The sequence below is a fragment of the Cygnus olor genome, chromosome 14, assembly GCF_009769625.2.
Source record: "Cygnus olor isolate bCygOlo1 chromosome 14, bCygOlo1.pri.v2, whole genome shotgun sequence".
Classification (NCBI taxonomy): Eukaryota; Metazoa; Chordata; class Aves; order Anseriformes; family Anatidae; genus Cygnus; species Cygnus olor.
Genome location: NC_049182.1, coordinates 13,082,955 through 13,104,185, shown reverse-complemented (window position 1 = coordinate 13,104,185; position 21,231 = coordinate 13,082,955). Strand labels below are relative to the sequence as shown.

The 21,231-nt window shown below is 55.1% G+C and overlaps 3 protein-coding genes across 4 annotated transcripts in view; 2 read left to right on the top strand and 1 right to left on the bottom strand.

The window, feature by feature from the left end:
• The first annotated feature begins 1,356 nt into the window (after window positions 1-1,356).
• Window positions 1,357-4,654, top strand: SMIM33 (small integral membrane protein 33). Of its 2 annotated transcripts, none has more exons than XM_040573774.1 (2): window positions 1,357-1,936; window positions 2,845-4,654. In XM_040573774.1, the coding sequence occupies exon 2, from the start codon at window positions 3,022-3,024 to the stop codon at window positions 3,442-3,444; it is 423 nt and encodes a 140-aa protein (XP_040429708.1). In that variant the 5' UTR covers window positions 1,357-1,936; window positions 2,845-3,021; the 3' UTR covers window positions 3,445-4,654. The 2 variants fall into 2 exon arrangements, with proteins under 2 accessions (XP_040429708.1, XP_040429705.1); XM_040573771.1 differs by having other exon boundaries at window positions 1,357-2,140.
• A 3,775-nt stretch (window positions 4,655-8,429) lies between these two features.
• On the top strand, window positions 8,430-18,326 carry PCDH12 (protocadherin 12). Its single transcript, XM_040573068.1, has 5 exons — window positions 8,430-8,559; window positions 8,827-11,914; window positions 12,286-12,380; window positions 13,337-13,488; window positions 17,962-18,326. Exons 2-5 carry the CDS (start codon window positions 9,047-9,049, stop codon window positions 18,324-18,326), a joined length of 3,480 nt encoding a protein of 1,159 aa, XP_040429002.1. The 5' UTR covers window positions 8,430-8,559; window positions 8,827-9,046.
• Window positions 15,921-21,231, bottom strand: part of DELE1 (DAP3 binding cell death enhancer 1) — a 22,843-nt gene continuing 17,532 nt past the window's right edge. The window contains exon 12 of the mRNA XM_040573069.1: window positions 15,921-18,338. The gene's annotated coding sequence lies outside the window, so the exon portion shown is untranslated. The remainder of the gene's footprint in view (window positions 18,339-21,231) is intronic.

The window sequence follows — 21,231 nt, the reverse complement described above, 5'->3', positions numbered from 1 at the left end:
AGTGTCAGGAATTTACGCAGCATTGGCCCGTGTGCCCTCTGCATCACTGTGGCACCCAGAGCGGGTGTGTGGTCAGCAGAGTCCCAGCTGGGGCTGACTGGTCAGACTGGGAGCTTTGCTGCCCATGCCTGTCCCCCTGTTGGCTGCTCCTCCCTGCCTCAGACTCTTCAAAGGCTGCGCTGCCCCTCTTTGTGCTAGGCAAGATGCAGAGCCCTTTGTTTCCTTACAAAAAGCCTTGTTATAGGGGAAATGGGTTTGTTTCCCTTTGGCAGCCCAGGGGAGGCTGGACTGGGGGGGCACGTGTTTGGGGGAGAGCAGGGTTTGCACCTCCTGCCCTGGGCTGTTCCGTGCTCAGCCCTGTGGGTCCAGAGCTCTGCTCTCTGCACTGGGACAATGCAGATTTCCAACACATCCCTTGCATCTGTCCCCCATCCAGAACAGCCTGTGTCCTCCAGAAGACTGCCCCAAGCCATGTCAGGCATGCCGAGCCCAGCTGGGGACACCATAATGCAGACTAAAAGCAGCCAACATAGAATCACAGAATCACATAGAACATAGAATCACAGAATCGTAGAACTGCTCAGTTTGGAAGGCACCTTAAAGATCACCCAGTCCCAAACCCCCTGCCACATGGCAGGGATACCACCCACTAGATCAGGTTGCCCAGGGCCTCGTCCAACCTGATTTTGATCATCTCGATCATCTCACAGCAGATTTTGCTTTCACAAAACCTCTGTTAGCAGCCTCCCCGCCACCACCATTTTTTTCTCTTGCACAGATGTGATGCTCAGAGATTATGCTGTAGATTAAGGTTTTACTGAATCCTGAAATGAGAGCAAATTCCCAGAAGCAGCAGTTCTAATGTGCAGCCAAATCTGTGCTGGAAGCTTGCTCGGCTGGATGGGGGACGAAGTGTTTCCCACCCTGTCCCCACAGTGTACAGGCAAGGTGGAGCACGAATATTCACCCAGGCTGGTTTGCTGAGAGGCAGCCTCCAGGTAGGAACAGTTTTATTCTGGGATAGGAAGGGGGGAGGAGGTTATTTCATAATGGCTTTGCAGAGATAAAGCTCCAAGGATCCATCTTTTCCGCACTGTGACGTGCTGGGGGTCAAGCCCGGTGGCGTGGTCAGACTGCACAGTGTCCCCAGGCCTGGGGGACAGCACCCACCTGCATGGGAGGGTGAATGCTGCCCGGCTCGGGGGCATCCCTGGAGCCTTGCTTCCATGGTCCTTGAGATCTCCGCGCCCCAGGCTGGGATTAGCAGCACCAGCACATCTGTGAAGCGCTCAGATATTGCAGCGTTCATGTGGCTGGTGCTGGCAGAGCACAGCGGGCTCCTCGGCTGCCTCACGGCGGAGGGAAGCGTGCTCACCCACACCTCACCCACCCGGCGGGGCACGGCGCCCTGCCTCCTGCGCGCCTGGAGGAGACGTTCCCCGTCCTGCCGCGGTGGGTGCTGCTGGTGTGTTGGGTGTCTCTGGAGCATGGTGTGAGCTTCAGAACAGCAGCGGCGTGGGCTCACCCTGCTGCTGGCTATAGCGGGGCTGACGCGGTCCTGCTGCAGAAGTCAGCCTTGGGGCTGCATCACCTCTCAGGGCGAGGAGCCTGCCAGCTCACGGGGCTGTGCGGATAGGCTTTGCTGGATTGTGCAAACAGCTCACACACACAAGGGTGATTTTTACACTGATTTCTAAGCGCAGTAATAATTAAGGACAAGTCAGCGAAAGGAGGGAGGTTTCCTGGAGTTGGAAAGCTGGGGGCTGTGCATGTGCCTCTGGAGGGGCGGTGGGTGCTCTCACCCTGAACAAAAGGCGCTTGTCTTGCAGCCGAGGAGCGCAGTGCGGCTAGAGGAGAGTTTCCTGCCGGTGCGCCTGTGTGTCCCCGCGTGGGGCAGTGAGGGAGAGGCGGTGGCGCTGATGTGGCACTGCACTAGGTAAGGCAGCACCTCGTGTGTGTGTGGGATGAGCAGGCGCTTCCTCCTCCGCGCGGGGAGTCCCAGGCATGACGTGGCAGCCTCCGAGGTGAGTCCGGCTGTGCCAACACCCTGCCAGCCCCTGCAGCACCTTCCTGGAGGCTTCTCTGCTGGTCCTGCCCTCCCTGCTGGAGGTGATGATTCCCCCGGAGCAGGGACACCCAGGTACCCCCGTGGGCCTTTCCTCCTTTCCCTCCTGCTGCTTCCTGCTCCCAGCTCTCTGCCGTGCTGGCTCCCATGGGGTTTTACGTCTGGCTTGACTTGCAGATGTTTTGGCAGGGTTGGGCCTCCCAGGGAGCTCCCCAGGGGGGGTTTGGTCTTGGATTAGCACTGTGGGGCTGGGGGGAAGAGGGGAGGGTGGGGGTGTCCCTTCAAGGGGCTCCTGGTCCCCATCACCAGTGGCAGTGGGCCCGGGACAAGGGGACGCAGGACGCTGCCCCTGGCTGTTCTCTGTTGTCTGCGTGGTTGGACGTGTCCAGGGCACCATCACTGCAACCCCAGATGTGTCCGTCAAAATTTATCCTGTCTGTTGAGCCTGAGGGAGGGAGCGCGCAGGGGACAGTCCCATTCCCTGGCAGCTGGCTGCGGCTGTGCTTCTGCCTGCAGAAAGCACTCGCTCAGAGCTGTCCCATCACACTGAGCACTTGGGGAGCAGCAAAGGACAGGTTTTGGTTGTGTTCAGTCTTGTTAAACCCGCTGGGCGCTGCTGCTCGCTGTCCCAGGGTTTGTGGGCAGGCTCCTGCCCTCCTGTGGGACACTTGGGCAGGATGAGCATTCATCCTGGCCGTTCCCAGCCCAGAGCTGCACGTTGCTCAGGAGGGTTTGCTAAATGCCCAGAGTCCTTATCTCATGCTGAATCTTTTCTTTAGATCCAGAGGAAAGTGCATCCAGAGCCTTCTTCCAAGTCTCCAAGGCTGGAGAGCTGCAAGTACAGTGACAGCGGGAGCTGTCAAAACGAGGGCAGGAGACAAGGACATCAGACAGCCCCCGTTCAGTAACAACCCCTTTCCATCCCGCTTTTCTGTCCCAGCTCGGCTTGCTCAGCCATGAACGTCTCCGTGCTTGGCAGCCAGCTGAGACACCCCGAGCCCCAGGATGTGGCCGCCTTCACTCCCATCTCTGTCGTTAGGAGCATGACGAAGAAATCTGACGCCCTGCCCATGATCTCAATGATCGTGGCCATCTTTGTCCTTTTGGCCATCTTCATCATCGTTGTGGTGCACTATGGCCCTCAGCTCCGCACCATCCAGATCACCCTTTACCACGAGCCCATGCCACAGGACTTGGACGACGGGGTGCACCTCACGGACTGGAGGAAGCTGGGCTCCCAGAAGAAGCTTCCTGCCCAGCCTGGCCAGTGGGAGCTGGGCGGTGTGGCCACAGCCGGCCTGAGCTGCCAGTGCTCCTGCAGGCACCACCTCCCCTGCAGGAGCGCCGAGCCCAACGTCATCGAGATCACCTACCTGTGAAAATAGGGACTGGGATGATGGCTGATTGCAGGAATCATGTCTGTCTCCAGGGGGCTGAGTGTCACTGCAGTGACCCATCGGCAGCCCCTGAACATCCAGACCCGTGTCCCTCTTGCAGTGCACAGCTCCAGACAGGCAATGACACCGTTATTTGGCTGCACCAGGCAAAAGCTGAGTCCTCAGCCCAGGCTCCGGGACTGTGTCAGCCTACGTGGGACAGCTTTAGCATTTTTCTTGCCCTGGTTTCACCCACAGGCTGTCCCACGCTGCCTGGAGTGCCCAGGAGAACCATCTCGGTCCCTGCTCTGGGAGCACTGACTTTACCCTCAGCCCCTTGGCAGGAGCTGGAAGTTGCCTGGTCTGGAGTTGCTTTCTGGATTAAGGACGTTTCCACATGCACAGTGTCCCCATTATTCTGATGGCGTGGCACAGAAAAACCTCCAGTCCCTTTTGCCCTCCATGCCACGGCCCCTTTCCCTCTGCTGGAGAGCTGGACTCTGTCCTCCCTCCTGCTGGCCCTGGAGAGGGCTCAGCCCGCTGTGACAGACAGCCTGCAGCATCTCTGTGCACCACAACAGGGCGTGGAGACCTGAGGGCATCTTCAGTGTGGTCATCTTCATCGTCCCCACTGCTGTCTGCTGCCCCCGAACCAGGAAAAGCTCTGTGCTCTGCTCGAGGGCCCAGGACCAGCACTGTTGGGATGGATGTTGGTGCGTCTCAGTCACCCCAGGCAGGTACAGGTACAGAGGGAGCAGATGGAAGGGTGAAACATCATCCTTGGCCCCGCAGGGTGACAGCAGACTGTGGTGTCCTGCTCGGCTCTGGGAGCCTTCCTGCTGCTGGAGGTGCTAGGCACCTCTTTGGGCAAGAAACTGGTCACAGCTTCTCCTCACTCGGTGGAAAGTGGGCGTCAAAGCCTGGCTTCAGTGCGTGGGCTCACAGGCAGTCCCTGGGGAGGGAACAAACCTCTGGGATCACCCTGAAGGATTTTGTTCTGGTGAGTAGTCCCAGAAGTCAAACACAGCTCCCACCTCTCCCCTTCCCACGCCAGCACAGCAAAGCCAGATCTGTGCCCACCCCAAGCTGCATCCTCAGCACAGATCCGTCTGGGCACTGATGGAAAAGAACCAGGGGCTTTCACCCCTTCCTCCAGTGCTGGGCATTGCTGACCTGGCAGGTGCTCCGGCTTCCTCCAGCTCACTTAATTCCAGCTTGTTCTCTCGCTTGCTTTAAAGTAGCAGTTGGACTTGCTGGAAAATGGTGGTGTTTATAATAAATATAATTTATATTATATGTTGTTGTTGTTGTTGTTGTTTTCTGTTCTGATTTTATTCCATTTGTTTTCCGGAGCGTATAATGCATTTCCAGCTTTCCCACGCCTACGTGGATAAGGTGTGGATATCGTCTGAACTGGAAACCACTGAGTCTCCCCTCCCATTGTATGTCAACACACGCTTTAGAGAATGGCAACACAGTGCTTATTTTTCAATTTATACATCTGTAATTAACAATACCTGAAGAGCTAATGACCTTCCAGGGACATCTCTTTAAATTATGTCAGTAGGTTGTGGTAGTCCTGGTGCTCACCTGCATCAGGGGTGAGGAGCAGGTGACGAGATCAAGAAAAACCTTCCCAGTGGCCACAAGATTTACACTGAGGTTATGCCGTGAGCTGAGGTGGTGTCACCCATCCAGGGCCCATCGCTGCGTCAGCGCCCAGTTTTCATGGTTTTGTCCTTGGGGAGCAGGGAACGGCATTGTTAAAGTCTTTGATCGGAGAAATGGGAGCTTTTGTCACGGTTCCCACCGAAGGACAACTGCAGCACCCAAACACTGTGTCTGCAAAGATCGAGAATCACTTGAATATTAATAAAGAGGAAGATAAAATGGATAATTATTACTAAAACTCATCAATTTGCAGCCGCTCAGGACTTGTGAAGTTCTGATTTATCTTACAGCGTGCTTTGGCCTAGATCTATCACTTGCGCAGCTGAGGAGCTGGGGAACCCCCACCTTTTCCAAATGCTTTGCTGGTGTTTAGGTATTTCAAGCTATCAGACTAAAAGCAAACAGAACTGGCAGCGGAACAGGGGAGCTGATGGGGCTCAGTTTTCTCCTGTGCTCATCCTGGGCTCAGATGCTCAGATCCTCTAGTCCAGCCCAGCAGCCCCTTTCTCCTCTATGGCCTTTTCCTGGGAAGATCTAGCATTGAAGTTCTGGCCTTCAGGATTTTTTTTTTTCTTTTCTGGGAATTTCATTTGCAAACAGGTATTTATGTATAACTTGTTGAAATACAGGGGGAACAAGAGAAGAGTTAAAAATTACTGTAGGACTCAATAACAAACGAGCAACAATCTTTTGCCAGTTTTCTTCTCCAGAAGGACACCAATGGTTATACTTTAACCCAGCTTCTCATTTCTTTCTCCTACACCATAAAAAGCCATTTTTACAGATTCTCCTCTTTTTTCTTTGGCCAGCTCAGCCATTACCTGCCTATAGACCTGCTTGTTGTAGTGCAAGAATTTATAAAGCACGGCGGGGTTCTCAGGCGGCAGAAGCTGTGCATGCAAATCATCCTAACATCATTACTCTCTGTTCAAACACCGAGCTTGCTCCAATTTGTTCTGCTTCTAACTTTCTTCCCCTCCTTAATAATCTTTTTAGGAGCACAGAGCAGCAGCAATTCTCCTTATCTCTGCGCAGGGGAGCTCCAGGAGCATCCTGGCCGAGCCTGTGCGCTTAGCCACTGGCTGCGCTTCGCAGAGCCGGAGTCTCATTAGCGATTGCCCACTCCCCCTGCGATTTCCCTCCTAATTAGGGCGTCCACCCGCTGCAGGGGGAGCCCCTGCAGGCCCCGCCGAGGCTCGCTGCTCCCGGGGCCGTTGCGGGTTTGCTGCCCGCTGCCACCGCAGCGCGGAGCAGCAGTGGGCTCTGGCGGCGGCTGCGCGCCCTGCAGGCAGCGCCCGGTGTCCCTGTCCCCCCCGGCCCCTTCTGTCTCTCCTGTCCCCAGCCCCGGTGGCACCGCAGCTGAGGGCAGCCTGGGTTGGGATGGGCCCAGTTTGGGGCTGCCGTGGGACGAGGCTGCAGGGAGAGGCGGTGAAGCCTGCTCCAGGAGGGATGCGAGAAGTTGGGGTCCCGAGCGAGCCAGCCCGAAGCAGACACAATGGGAGTGGGAGGCTCGGCCAGGTGGCGTGTGGCCGTCCCTTTCCAGTCTCCTTCTGCTTTTAGGGGGAAGGTGGGCTCGTGGAAAGGCAGAGCCCCCCGAGGGTCACCCAGCTCCCACGGGGTGCGAGGGGAAATCGCCTCCTTCCCCCGAGAAAGGTCCCCGGGAGCAGCCATGCATTTATTTGCCCCGTCCTTGCAGCCGTCCTGCACGCACAACGCCCTGGGTGTGGAGCCAGCGTCCCACCTCGGGGTGTGCCCCATCGCTGGTGGCCTCCCTGTCCTCAGGCGTTTCCCCCCCACAGCGGAGCAGAGAGAATAAGTCCTGCTTCCCTGCATGGCCCCTGGGATAAGGTGAAGCCCCGAGCATCCTAACGAGGCTGAATCTGGGGACCTCTTTAGCTGTGCTCATTCTGAACTCTCCTTTGATTGATGTTATTTCTAAACTCCTCTCTTCTGATGTTATCTTTCACTATGATGGGAAACTTTCTTTTCCCTTTTCATTTCCGCTTCCTTAGGAGAAAAATGAATCATGTGTCTGACCCCGGCCTTTTACTTGCCTCCCTCCCACCACGCCGGAGCAGGGCAGACCCCCTCCTGCGGGCTGTGCGTGACCGCAGGTGCCTACAGCCAGGGAGCTGGGGAAAACCAGCTTCTGAGCTCTTTCCTGGTGATCTGGTGAAACTGGACCTGCTGGGTGATTTCTGCACATTGGAAACGTGCCGAGCTGGTGGCTGCCCAGAGAAGGCTTCATCCCGGGGCAAGAAACCTGGGCAGGAATTAACGAGACAACATCCAGCACCTCGTGACAGCCTCTGTGCACCACGTACAGCTTGTGGCCCGCAGCCACCACCGCCCCTGCCCCAAACAGCAAATATTTGGAAGCTGCCGTGGAGTCTGAACGAATGTGGTCAGGCTGGGCTCTGCCATGTGGCGTGGGTGCAGCTCTGGGGGGTCGGGGGACCCCTGGGGGCCCCATGGCTGTGTTTTGCTGAGCCTGGAGGGCTCAGAGGGGGAGCTTCAGAGGAGCTGGGTTTTTGCACCAGCAAATGGCATTTGTGCCTGCTTTGGGCACCACCAGCATTGTGCAGTAACTGAGCGCAGCCGGTGCTCTTTGTGGGCTCTGAATGGAAGGCCGTAGGGCAGCCAGGCTCCCAGGGGAGAAGGCTGGAGCCTGGAGACACAACGCAGGCTGCGGAGGTCTCGGAGCACCTGCAAGCTGGGAACCTGCCTGCGTGCGGACAGGAAGGAAAAGCGGGAGGAAAACTCTTCCATTGTTAGCACCAATTCTTATTTTACTGGCGGTGCTCCCGGCACGTCTTGGCTTATCCCCCATTTTTCTTCACTATTTTTGTTTGCATTCTTTTGCTTGCCTTCCTCCAAGACACGGACGGTGTGGTTTGCAGCCCAGCAATGCTTTGGCAGCGTCCTGCAGCCCCACCTCTGCTGACGTCCCCACGGGCCAGGGTCATGGCAGGGGCTTGTTCCTGAGGCCATGGAGGTCCTGAAGCCCCCAGCAGGAAGCCGCCCCCTCCCTGCCACCCACCCAAAACCACGTGGGGGCTGTGGGACGTCCGCTCCTCCCGTGCCCAAGAGCATCCCTGTGGCAGAGCCTGTGGCTTTGCCTCCTTTAGCCGAGGAGGAAGCCAGCGCACAAAGAAGGGAAATGACCCGGCAAAGGTCACCTGGGGCTGGGGCCGAGCCCAGGACCAGCATCATGAGGTCCTGGTGCCACAGCTGAACTGTGCCAGAGTGGGACGGGTGTGGGTTTTTGTGTGCGAGTGGCACCAAATGTCACCCTGAGTGTCCAGGGGAAAACGGAGCAGGGTTGCACTCAAAAGCCACACGCTGAAAAACGCAGTGTGGGCACATCGCCCTTGAAACCAACAGCAAAAGGCAGTGTGAGGACTGGGGGTTGCAGGCTGGATTTGGAGAAAATTAAAACAGATCAGGGTAAGTCAGAAACCTGATGGCATGGGGAAGAAGCCTTTAGGGTGATGCAGGAGCAGAAGGCCATCATCACTTCTGAAGCTTCCTGAAGCTCGCGCGTGGGTTTGGCTGGATGTAATGCACCGCGTGTTTTGCAGGTGACCGCAGCGGTGGTCCCTGCAGGCTGGAAGCGAAGCACATCCCCACACCTCGCCGGGCCGGGCGGCGTGCTGCCCTGCGAGCCCCCACCCCATGAGCATTGTGCTGACCCGGGCCTCCCTTTTCCTGTAGGTGGGGTTTCCATAGGAAGCACGGCTGGTCCACCTCCCGCCGCCGGACACCGCTCCTGGGCTGTGGTGGTGGCAGTCCTTCTGCTCCCCGCCGTGGTGTCCCAGCCCGCGATGCTCCGCTTCCCGTCCTGGGGTGATGGCAGGGCTGGGGGCAGCCTCCGGACCTCCGTGCTCTTCTTGCTCCTTTCCAGCTGGTGAGTGGCGTTCGGCAACGGGAGAAGATGCGGCGGCTTCGTGCATGCACTGAGGTCCGTTTGGGGATGCAGAGGCAGCTGGGGAAGCCCATGCCTGCCAGCCGGAGTGGCGGGGCTGTGGGCATTGTCAGCGGGCTGCTGCTGCTGGGTCGCTCCGCTCTGCAGCTCCCGGCCTTCTGGTGGTACCTCTTCCTCTCCGCTGACGCTCAGGAGGTGGCCACGTTCACGGTGCAATACCGGCTGTACGAAGAGGTGCCGGAGGGCACGGTGATAGGGACATTGGCTGAGCACTTCGAGTGGGGTGAGAGCGGCGAAACGGAGGAAAGCTTCCGTCTGCTGCAGAGCCCCAGGGGGTTCCCACTGCGCGTGGGGAGCGGGGACGGCGAGCTGAGCACGGCTGGGCGGGTGGACAGAGAGCAGCTGTGCCGGCACGGTAATCCCTGCTGGGTCTCCTTCGATGTGCTGGCCGCCCGGCAGCTGGCTCTGATCCATGTGGAGGTCCAAGTGCTGGACATCAATGACAACGCGCCCCGCTTCCCCACACCCAAGCTGGAGCTGGAGATGTCGGAGAGTGCATCGCTGCGGACGCGCATCCCGCTGGACCGAGCCTTGGATGCTGATGCTGGCCCCAACGCACACTGCTCCTACACGCTGTCCCCCAGCGAGCACTTTGCGCTGGATGTTGTCTCCAGCTCCGATGGCACAAAGCACGCCGAGCTCGTCGTGGTTAAAGAGGTGGACCGGGAGCTGCACTCCTCCTTCGACCTTGTGCTGACGGCTGCTGACCATGGGGAGCCACCGCAGTCGGGTACTGCTTTAATTAAAGTCATCGTCCTCGACTCCAATGATAACAGCCCCGTGTTCGCAGAGAGCTCTTTGGTTGTTGAGGTTCGGGAGGATGCTCCTCCTGGGACCCTCCTGGTGATGGTCACAGCCACTGACCCTGACCAGGGTCCCAACGGGGAGATCGAGTACAGCCTCAGCAAGCACGCGCCCCTGGAGGTGCTGAGCGCCTTCGGCATTGACGCCCGCACGGGCAGCGTGGTCCTGAAGCGCCCGCTGGACTATGAGGAGACCCACGCCTACGAGCTGGACGTGCAGGCCAGGGACCTAGGCGCCAACCCCATCCCAGCGCACTGCAAGATCCTGGTCCAAGTGCTGGACGTCAATGACAATGCGCCCGATGTCCACGTCACCTGGGCGGCGCAGGCACCTGTGCTCTCAGAAGCTGTCCCCAAAGACAGCTTCGTGGCCCTAGTGACGGCCAGTGACCCTGATTCAGGGAACAACGGGCGGGTGCATTGCTCCCTGAGCCCTGGGGACGAGCACTTCAGGCTGAAGAGGACCAACAGCCACAGCTACCTGCTGATGACCAGCGCCACGCTGGACAGGGAGCTGCGCGCCGAGTACAACCTGACGCTGGTGGCGCGGGACCAGGGCGAGCGCTCCTTGGCTGTGCTGAAGCACCTCACCATCTGCATCAGCGACGTCAATGACAATGCCCCCTCCTTCGAGAGGGCCGCCTACGAGAGCACTGTGAAGGAGAACAGTGAAGCGCCGACCTCCTTGCTCACTGTCCACGCCACCGACCCTGACCTGGGTTTCAATGGGAAGATCACCTACAGCATCCAGGACACCTCGGTTTCAAGTCTGGTCTCCATCGACCCCACCACCGGGGAGGTTTTTGCCCTCCAAGCTTTTGATTACGAGCAGATGAGCAGCCTGGAGTTCTTGGTGACCGCAGAGGATGGCGGCCACCCCAGGCTGGCCTCCAACGTCTCTGTCCAGCTGGCTGTGCTTGACCAGAATGACAATGCGCCCGTTATCACCGAGCCGGTGCTGGTGGGTGGCGTGGCCACGCTGTCCGTCCTGGTCGGCACCGAGACAGGGTGCATCTGGGTGACCCCTGGGAACGGGAGCACCCTGGGGACAGCGGTGGCCAACGCCACGCCGGTGTCATGCTCCGACGCTCCCCTCCTCTTCACCGTGGTGGCCAGGGATGGAGACTCCGGTCCCAACGGGGCTCTGAGGTTTGACCTCATGGGCGGGAACGGCGCTGGGCTCTTCGTGCTGGACCCACTCTCAGGGCAGCTCTTCCTCAACACCACCAATGCCACCAGCCTCACCGGCACCCGGTGGGACCTAGCCATCAGGGTGAGCGATGGTGGGGACGAGCCCCTGCACACCGAGGCATGGGTGCACTTGCTCTTCCGACGCCACGGGGCTTTCTCCAAAATCTCCGCCTGGGAGCCGGGGCGGCTGAGCCCGCCCGTGGTGGCTGTCATCTGCTTGGCCGCTCTCTTGGGTGGGTGCCTCCTCTTTTCGGCTTTAACCCTGTCCCTGCGCAGCAAGGAGAAGAAGGACGGCATGGCCTACAACTGCAGGGTGGCGGAGGACACCCACAGGCAGCAGCAGCTGAAGAAGCCGCCCCGGCAGATCCAGAAGGCCGACATCCACCTGGTCCCAGCGCTGCGGGGCCGGCCCCGGGGCGCTGAGCCCCTCCAGCCCTGCCCAGAGGGCTCCCCGCAGCCTCCCATCCACCTCACCCCCACTCTCTACAGGACCCTGAGAAACCAGAGGACCTCAAAGGACTCGGATGAGGAGCAAGGGATGTTCAACCTCACCATCATGCAGCGCCGGCCCTGCCAGCCCCACAGACCCAAAAATGCGTCCGTGAGCCCCCCAGACGTCCTGCCACATGGTGAAGGCTCGGAGAAGCCACTGCTGGGAGAGTCCCTGCTGTACCCACCCCAGCCAGTGGGCACCACGCCGCAGGGACCGGGGCAGCCCCCGCCCCACCAGCACATCCTCAGGAGCCTGGTCCGGCTCTCGCTGGTGGCCCTGGCAGAGCAGAGCCCCAACGGGGAGTTCGCCATGGAGTCGGCCCCGGTGCAGGTAGGAGATTCTCCACGTCTTGCTGGAGGTGTGGAGACCCTCAGAATCTTGCCTAACCCTGGGGGTGGGCTGGGAACATGCAGGGGATGGTAGGGGTCTCCAGATGCCCACCGGGACATGCAGGGAGCTGTGGTGGAGGGCACCGGGCATGGGGAGGAGGGGACAACCCCATGTACCAGGGGCAGGGGCACAAGGGAAGCTTGGGGCTAGGTGAGCTGCTCGGTGCCTTGTTTTCCCCCACGTGGGGATGCCGAACCATCTGCAGGAGGAGGAAACGCTATAAAAAGGTGGCGCGGTTCGGAGGGGACATCCTGGCAGGAAGCAGCTTGAGCGGTGTTTGCAGGGCTCAACAGGCTTTTCCTGCCTTACAGCAAATCTCTCAGCTGCTGTCTCTGCTGCACCAGGGCCAGTTCCAGCCCAAAACAAACCACAGGGGAAACAAGTACACGGCCAAGAACGGCAGCAGGTAAGGTCTGCTCTCAGCCCTCCCCTGCCTCTCTGCTGCCGCTGCTTCAGCCCCAGCGGCCTCAGGAGCAGGGGCACCAGCTAACGCCGCTTTCATTGACCCAAGATGGGACAAGCAGCGGGGCAGGGAGGCAGGTCCTGCCTCTGGAGGTGGCTGTGCTCCTCTGCTCCCACCTCCATGCTGATGTGGGTACCAGCTCCCTCCTGGGGATGCTCTGGGGCACCTCTGGCGGCTCCCTCCACACCCACATGAGCTCCCCTTGACCACAAACCATCTGCCCGTCCTTGCTGGGGAAACACCGGTGTGTTCAAGCACAATGGAAAGGTGCTATGGTGTTGCTATGTGTGGGTGAAAGCTCCTGAGAATGCCAGAGTTATTCACTGCCTCACCACATGCCTCCTGCCCATGCCAGGGGCAGACGCAGCTTTCTCCACCTTTCTTGTTGTCAGCTCCATCTGGACGGTGCGGGAGGGAGACCTGCCCTGGGCTGCGATGCTCCCTGCCCCATCCTGCACATGGGCAGCTGCTCCAAATTCATGGGGAAGGGCCAGCAGCTCCCTGTTAGCTCGGGATCCCCCTGCAGAAGGATTAAAGCCCTCCTGGGCAAGAAATGTAGAGCAGCCCCATGTGTAGCCCAGCACCCAGCTGGAGCCCAATTTTCAGAGGGTCCGTGGCACCCCTGATCTCTATGCTTTTGCTTTTTTTAAAAAAAAAACATCTTAGACTAAAATGATTGCAAAAGTGGCATTTCAGAAAGCTGCAAGCTTTGGCTGACCCAGCTGGAGGGCCATCTGCAGATGGATAGGGTGTGTGGAGCTGTTGGGTGATGGGCAGTGGGAGAACAATGCCCACATCCCACCTCGGGGTCACTTCATGGGTTAGTAAGACCACAACCTTCAAAACAATAGGCAAGGCGGGAGCAAAAGCCTGACTTGAGCGTTTTGGGACCCTTGCAGGGCTGCGGGGCTGGATGCTGACTGCCTGAGCACGAAGGACAGCGGGCATGGCGAGAGCGAAGCCGAGGACCGCGATTCGGAGAGCGGCTTTGACCTCTCCGTGCCGCAGCTGGTGGGAGAGGAGCTGGAGACCCTCCTGGAGCCGCAGGCAGGTGAGGTGGCCTCGCCGTGTTCGGTGCGAGCTGGGGGCACGCTGGGGCTGGTGGGATGTCCCCAGGGAACACGCCAACCCTGCTCAGAAGATGGTAGCAGCTGGCATTTGGCATTTTTTGCTATGTGCAAACTCTGCTTCCACGCTGACCCGAGAGCCTCTGCTTTATGGTCGTCTGGTCCATGCAGAGTGAGAAAGCAGAAGAGCTGTGCTTCTTGAGCCCTTCGTGACCTTCTAGATCCCCTGAGCCCCATCAGGCACCTCTTTCCTACCAGCCTGAATGGCTCTAGTCTTGTCTCCTGTTACCATCCTGGTTATTTTCTACATTCTTACTGATTTATTTTGCTATTTGTTGAGGTGCGGTGAGCAGAATTGTGTGCAGTGGTTAGGATTCACCTGCACTGGTGGTATAAGGTGTCTTCTGGTTTGGTCTTCATTCCCTTCCTGCCCAAGCTCCTACTGAACTGCTTACGGTGGCCCTGAAATCCCTCCTCTGCATGGGAGGGGGGTCAGCAGCACACGAGGAGTCATACCCCATGCCAGTTATCCAACAGCTGGGGGCACAGAAACCACATCAGACATTTTTTGCTCGTGTCGCTGGGTGTTGGGGCCTTCAGCAGCTCCTCACTTTGCCCTCTTTGGGGTGTTTTAGTGGGATCGGCACCACCACCAGCCACTGCTCCACGTCAGTTATCACTGTGGTGAGAAGCACAGGTCTCAGACTTTCTGTTGGGACTCCACTAATGGCCTCATGACCTCTCTTTATTGGGAAGATTTATTCCTGCTCTTGCTTCCCAGCTTTTAACTTGCATTAGTCCCTACCACAGCCTGGCTGCTAAGTCAGGTTAATGCAGAGCACAGCTCAGGTCCTCTGCAAGCCTGCCTGGTGCTCTTCTGCAAGCTCAGGTGTCCTCTGTCAGCCAGGACTCTTCATCTACCTCCTTCAAATACAGCAAGAAATTTGGAGGAAATTTGGAAAACACAATCTTGCAAATGCTGTGCCAGTTCTTGCCTGTGTAACAGGTATTCAGCTATCTGCTCATATAGAATAATTTCTGTGAATCTGCCCAGACTAGGCCTACCTTTATGAGCTCAGAACCTCATGTCACTGTTTCTACCTTCTGTTCCTCTGATACTGCCTTCATTTGAAGCGGTAGTTAACGAACAACAGCTAATAAGCCAGGCAATTTCATATCTGAGTTCCTCTAGCACTCTGAGGTGGATACCATCTGGGCCTGACATCGTCTGCATGCTCCTTTTATTGATTTGTTCTAAATCTCTTCCACTGGCATTTCCATTTGAAAGAGTTCATCTGACTCACGTCCTGCAGCAGAGATTTCTTTGTGGAGCCTCCGTGCTCCTCTGCAACAAGCGTAGGCATGAATTCATCAAGGTTTGCTGCTGCGGCCTCACCTTCACTGGTCCTTTCACAACTCGGTCCTTCCATTCAGGCTCTCTAAGTCCACTGATAAGCAAAAAGCTTATGAGCAGCCTTTGGTGCTCTTCAGGACTGTTTATGGCCTGCCATGTTATGGTTTTATGCTCAGCTTATAACACTGGTTTATGTATTCTCCACGCCACCTGCAAGCAGGCTTTTAGCACCCAGTGAAGTAAGCCAGGGAGCGACTGCAGTAAATTCTGTAAATTCTGCACCTCTGTGCTGCTGTGCAGAGGGAGCTGCTTGCTGCCTTCCTGCCCTTTTGTTCCAGCGAGGAACAGAAGAAGCGGGGCTGGGTGAGACGAGAGCCGCCAGCCTCCTCAGCTCTGAAGGGCAGCAGCGCGGGGCAGGCAGGCACAGGCTGCCCAGCTCCAGCCCAGGGCTCTGCCGACCTGCGCCAGCCCCAGCGAGGGGCTTGGATCTGTCCCCATCCAGTCCTGCCCAGCAGGTAGCATCCTGCGTCCCAGACAATCCGAGCTATGGCCACGCGTAGCCATAAAGGCACATCTCCCATTCTTGGATTTGATACAGTATTACCAAATTACTCAAATTCTGCAGTAAACACCACTGGTGCGTGCTGAGGCTATGCCAGCATAGCTTCCTGCCCACATAGTAGTGCTGGACGTGATAAAAGAGGCTGAGCTGTTTCTGTGTTGAAAAATAATCTTAACCGTGAGCCCAGACCTTCCCAAAAAGGCAATGGAGCGCAGACGATGGAGCTGCTGGACTCCTTCCTTCTTCCCAAACACAAACAGAGAAATGGACTTGCATCCTGAAGGAGGGAGGAAGGAAGCATTGCTTGTGCTCCAAGTATCATAACAGCTGGCTGAGGCTGCCTGGGCCTTTGTGTTACTCACAGCGGGGGGAGAGCTGTGCGAGCGGTCTGGCCCCACTGCCTCTTTGGGTGTTTGCACCACGAGCACCGAGCTGCCGGCTTGGCTCAGAGCTGTCGATCAGCACCTCTCCCCTACCAGCGAAACAGAGCACTCCGTGGCTGGAAAAAGATACATCTTTATTGATTATAAAACAACACACCATTAAAATAAGGCAAGAAGGAGTTATCAGTCAAATTAAACATACCTAATTATAAGATTTCATGGCCACAGGGGCCGGGATGATCAGCCAACAGTCTCAGCTCTCCCTGCTATGAGCACACTGCTGTTCTGCCCCGCTCCCGAGCCGAAGCATCACACTATTCAGTGGATTTGGTGGCTTCTCACAGACTGTGGAGGACAGAACTGTGCTGTTTTAAAGCAAACACACGGAGCTTCAGTGTACTTGGGAGATCTCTTAAGGAACAGTCACTGCGACTGAGAGGAAATACTGAGATTGCAGAAAGAAGGCTTGAAAGTTAACCAAGATATAAGAATTTTGGGGCTTCCACTGTAACAAAATTTAAGTGTTGTATCTGCCTTTCTCTCCTTACCAGGTTTCCACTCCCAGCTCCCCCTTGCCCCAAGCACCCTGAGGCACAATTCTGTTTCAGAGAAAAAGGATAACTACTTGGAGGAAGGAGACTTGTCTTGCTGACTGACCAGCCACAGACAGAGGGGACCACACGTCCCCGGCTCTGGCTGGTTATTGATTACCTTCCAGAAACAGCAGAAGTGCAGGAGAATGGGGACCCTCTTTCTGAGGTCACCTTACGTCAGTGGGAGCTGCATAATGATTATAACGACACGAAGCCTTGCCTTCTGACTGGGACTGTCAGGGTATCCTGTGCTGTGTTAGCAGACACCAGTTGTTTCCCTGCTTTCTGAGCATTTCACAAACCTGCCTGTCACTTCGCCCCTTCCAGGGGTTCGTTACGCTCTGGGAATGAATCAGTGCGGGGCTGGACAGCAGCTTCCGTGTCCACGTCGGAGCCTGTTTATCAACCGCAAAGCTCTACCTTAAAAACAAGAATCCCCACTTCCTTTCCTGTCGTCTGATGGGGAAGCTATTCCAGGCTCACTCTGCTACGGGGTCCTTCCTTTAATTTTCAGTATATGTTTATTCACGGACACTTTTAATCATTTCTTCTTTTGCCAACACTATTTTAAGCATAGCGATTTCCTTTGTTGGTGCTTATCTCATCAAAATAATAGCAGGTTGCAGTCAAATCCCCAGTGAGCATTTGCTTCCTCAGGCTAAGCAACCCTACCTCTTGGGGTGTCCATCTTGTAAGCTCAGACTTGCTCTTGTTTTCATCTCAACAGTTTTCTCTGCACTTCTGTCATTTCAGATCCTCTTTCCCAGAGATGGATAATCAGATTTGTATGTAATTCTCCTAATCAGGTCTTGCCAGACCTAATAACAATACCGCAGATATGTCTTTATGCCAACAGAGAATATCTTGACCAACACATTGTATCATTTCATTTGCCCATTTCAGGGCAGAATCACATTACTGGTACATTAATGAGCCTGCAGCCAACGCCCACACCAGGCTCCCACTGCTCCTCATCTGTTTCCAATTGATGAACAAATACGTTATAGCTCAATTTTTTGTTACTAGTCCTCAACTACCCAGCTGTGTGTTTTATAATTCAGAATTTCATTCCAGTTCTGTTATTAGTTTTCACAATAACCCACTTCTTTTCGGTCTCAATCTGACTGTTTAGCAGCAAATTCCCACTCTTGAGTGACCGATAAGGGAAGTCCACTAGTGACCATTTTTCTGTTTGACACTTCCCCCTTGAAAACTTTCCGCTGTTGTTGTCTCCCCTTTAGCTAGTCCTGAACCTTCACTTTCTTTGGCTTTGCTAACAATTTAGTGAAGTGCCACTTGAAACCGCAACAAATGGGAACTCAAAGTGATCCTAATGGTTCTTATATTTAAAAACAAAACAAACACAGTTGTTTTTAAACAATTCTAGTTTGCTCGGTTTTTAAGCTGTTGGTTTGAGTGATGCTGCTGGTAGCCTATCCCTAGATTTGCTTACGATCAGTCTTGTAACATCGGATCTCAGGAAATCTCCTAATTTCTCATTTTTTTCTCCTTTGATCTCCTCTGCCACACGTCTCACCAACAGTTCTTGTTTTCACTCCCTCCAGAGCTGGCCCTCAAGAGGCTGACGGCTGCTGATCCAGCATGGGTGGCGCGGCTCTCCCTGCCGCTCACCGGTAGTTACAAGGACAATGTCTTCTCCCCTGACTCTCTGCATTCACCTCAGGACGAGGAAACTGCAAGGCAGGAGAAACCACGGACCTTTGAGACCTTTGGGAAAGGGGCTGGGTCTGACTCAAACACCGCTGGGACAAGACTGGCCAGCACTTTCCTTTCAGAAATGAGCACCCTCTTTGAAATGATTCTGTCCCAGAAGGTCCAAGTCCACAATGAAACAGGTTCAGGGCTTCTGCGGCAGCTGTCAGCACGTGGGAAGAGCCTTGGACTGGATGACAGTGCTCCTGTTCTGTAGGCAGCTTGGTGGCTGTGACAAGGAGACAAGAGTCAAACACAGCGTTCTGTATTTGGGTGCACACGTGTGTTTTAAGAAGTACATAGTGCCATCCATGCCTAGACTGATCATGACAGGCACATTCCTTCCTTTGCCTCACCCCGTCAAATTTCTCCATGACTGACTTCACCTTGTTTAGCTCCCTTCTCCCGGCCTGTTCCTGCCTTCCTAGCTCTCCTCCTCTCCCACCCTCCCTTTTCACTTTACAATCACACTCAACTCACACAACAGCAGGAGGGCCCTCTCCTCCCAGGACAGGGAGATTGAGAGAGGGGGCTTTGTCAGATTACACCAGAGAACAACACAGATACATCCACGTGATTACACACAGTGCACCACGGAGCATAAAGTATCACAGTCATGGACTTTGCAACGTGCTGCAGAATCGGGCTCCAGGATCTCAGTTCTTATTTAAATAAAATTGTTTTTTTTTCTGACACTACCATATCTGCAGCAAGGTCCGGTATAGCTGACACAGTGCTGTGACTGCAGAAAGCCTGAAATGGCAGCTCAGAAAGGGGAGTTCTGCCTGTTGTCTCCCACCAATGCTTTCAGCTTCTGTGGGTTCTACCACTGTGAATTTGGCATTTTGTAAAATGCCTCAGGATCGCTACTTCTGCTTTGGCATCTCTCCTGTGGCTGCACTAGGTGACCACACTTTCTCTCTCCCTGCTCTCTCTTGAGGCCACTGGATTTTGGAGCACAGTCCTTGCCCAGAAGCAGACAACAGATGGCTGGAGTCTGTCAAAGGTAAACTGGGAAAAGGGAAGCGTGAACACAGTTTTGAAAAATTCAGTCACAGGCTTCACCCATATTACAGGTTTTCATTTTGATCTGCGTGTATGTGAGTGGTAAGACTGTTTTGGGTTAATAGGATGTGTAGAAACACTAAGACATAGATGTTAGTAACAGAGGAAGAAGTACACACAGGTGTCGTTAACTGTGGGGATTTGCTCTCAGAATGGAAAGACAACAGGGGCATGAGCACTGGGAGTGGATCTGCAGGCAACATGTGCATGGGTGGTACATGGGTATGGGAGGAGTAGAAGTTTTAGGAGAATGAAAACCACAGGTAAGCACAGCTGGATCATGCACACACAGGACTCTTTTTCTCTGTACCGTAGCTTTTGCCTTCCAACTAAGACACAAAGCACAGATCAAACTTGGGGCCTGCTGGCAATGCGGTTACACAGGTGAGAGCAGAGTCATGCTGTGGGAGTGAGGCTAAAGCCATCATCTCCACTGCTAACAGCACACAGCACTGCTGCTTCCTACAAAAGATGCTGAGAAGGGGCTGCCAGCCTCCCCTCCACCACAGTGCAGGGCCAGCAGTGCTTTACACACACTGCTTTCTTTCCCTCAGCATCTTTACGTTAAAAGTATGGCACTGAGCTCTCCACAGGTACTGCAGTTCACACAACACAGGTTTCTCCAAAGCTAATTTGCTGACAGTGGGGCTGTTGCATCAGGTGTCTTTGGGTAGTACTTTTAGCTCTCATCTTTACTGCTAAGTTGAAAAAGAACGGGCAGCACTACCCAGCAGATATGATCTGGAGCATCACAAGAGCATCCTACCCATGCACCTGGAGGTTACCATGCCCTGCTTTTACCATGCACATACACAAGCCACAGCAGCAGAGAATCACACACATAATTTAAAGAAAAGTAAATTTAAAAGTTTTCTGTTTTTTTTTTTTTTATTGTTTTTTTTTTCCTCTTGCTCTTGGGACCGAATAGCAAGAGCAACATAGTAAGATTTCCCCAGGTGGACTTCTTAATACCCCAAATACCTACTGCTGTATTTGGATTTTCCCTAAAGTGCTTTACAGATGACCCCATCTCTGGCAATAAATTACACTGATGGGTTTACCCCAGCGTGCTTGCACAGCCACAATGCTAATAGAAATGTCTTGCTGTTTTGTTTCACAAACAAAACAGGCTCTTGCACCAAAACAATGACAGTGAGCCAAATTCTAACTGAGATGCAGCTGTGCAAGCTATGAGGGTGGCATATCTGTGACTGTGAGGAGATGCAGCCCTACAGGACTCCTCTGCATCTTGGGAATATACACAGAGGACAAATACGGCACAGCCTTGCATATTCCTCTGGTGCATTACTTTGATGTGCCTCTCAAAGGACAATCTTTACACAAAAATACATTACGGTAAGCAGATTTAAAAGGAGACAAATTCCTCTCCGGGTTCAATTTCCTGATTCTGCAAACTGCTTTCAACTCCCCCCATCCCTTACCCCCGTCCTGTCCTGACCACTGCGTAAGCATGCTGTGGATTATCACAGAATAGGAAATCCACCCGAGGAATTTCCTGCTAATTGTATCCTGCTTGATAAAGGAAATGGTCTAAGAAAGTTTGGTCTGGGCAGAAAGACCAGACTAGAAGAACAATCTGAGCTATCAGATGCATTGAGCTCTTGCCGTGCCCCTCCCTTGCTGAATGGAGACCACAGCAAGTTCAGGATGGGGCCGTTGCCTTTGTTTTCCAGAGCCTGATCTACACAAAGCACCAGAGCCACACAGCTACAGGAAGCTGGACAGTTTGTACAGATGCCCTTGAACCAGTTTAAACTTGTGTGGACAAATGTCTTTTTCCGGATTCAGCTGCCCCAGCGGAAGAAATTATCATACCAGCTGCTTGCCTCTGCCTGCCTGACAGTGGCTACTGCCCGCTGGGAGCATCCCTTATCCACTTTGGTAGAAATGAGCTGACGTGCTTAGCAAACATGTATGATATAAATTTTGAAGCAAACTTCGCTCATTGTGACTCAAAGGGGTGCCCCCATGGGAGCAGCTCAGTTGCAGAGCTGAAGGAATAATAACTGGGGACTGAAGGGCACTGACGAAGGCGT

What these genes read in the sequence shown, in the direction of transcription:
- SMIM33 (XM_040573774.1), top strand. Translation starts at nt 3,022, where the DNA reads ATGAACGTCTCCGTGCTTGGCAGCCAGCTGAGACACCCCGAGCCCCAG.
- PCDH12 (XM_040573068.1), top strand. Translation starts at nt 9,047, where the DNA reads ATGCGGCGGCTTCGTGCATGCACTGAGGTCCGTTTGGGGATGCAGAGG. An exon ending in TGGAGTCGGCCCCGGTGCAG is followed by an intron (nt 11,915 to 12,285) that starts GTAGGAGATTCT and finishes CCTGCCTTACAG; the next exon opens with CAAATCTCTCAGCTGCTGTC. An exon ending in ACGGCCAAGAACGGCAGCAG is followed by an intron (nt 12,381 to 13,336) that starts GTAAGGTCTGCT and finishes GGACCCTTGCAG; the next exon opens with GGCTGCGGGGCTGGATGCTG.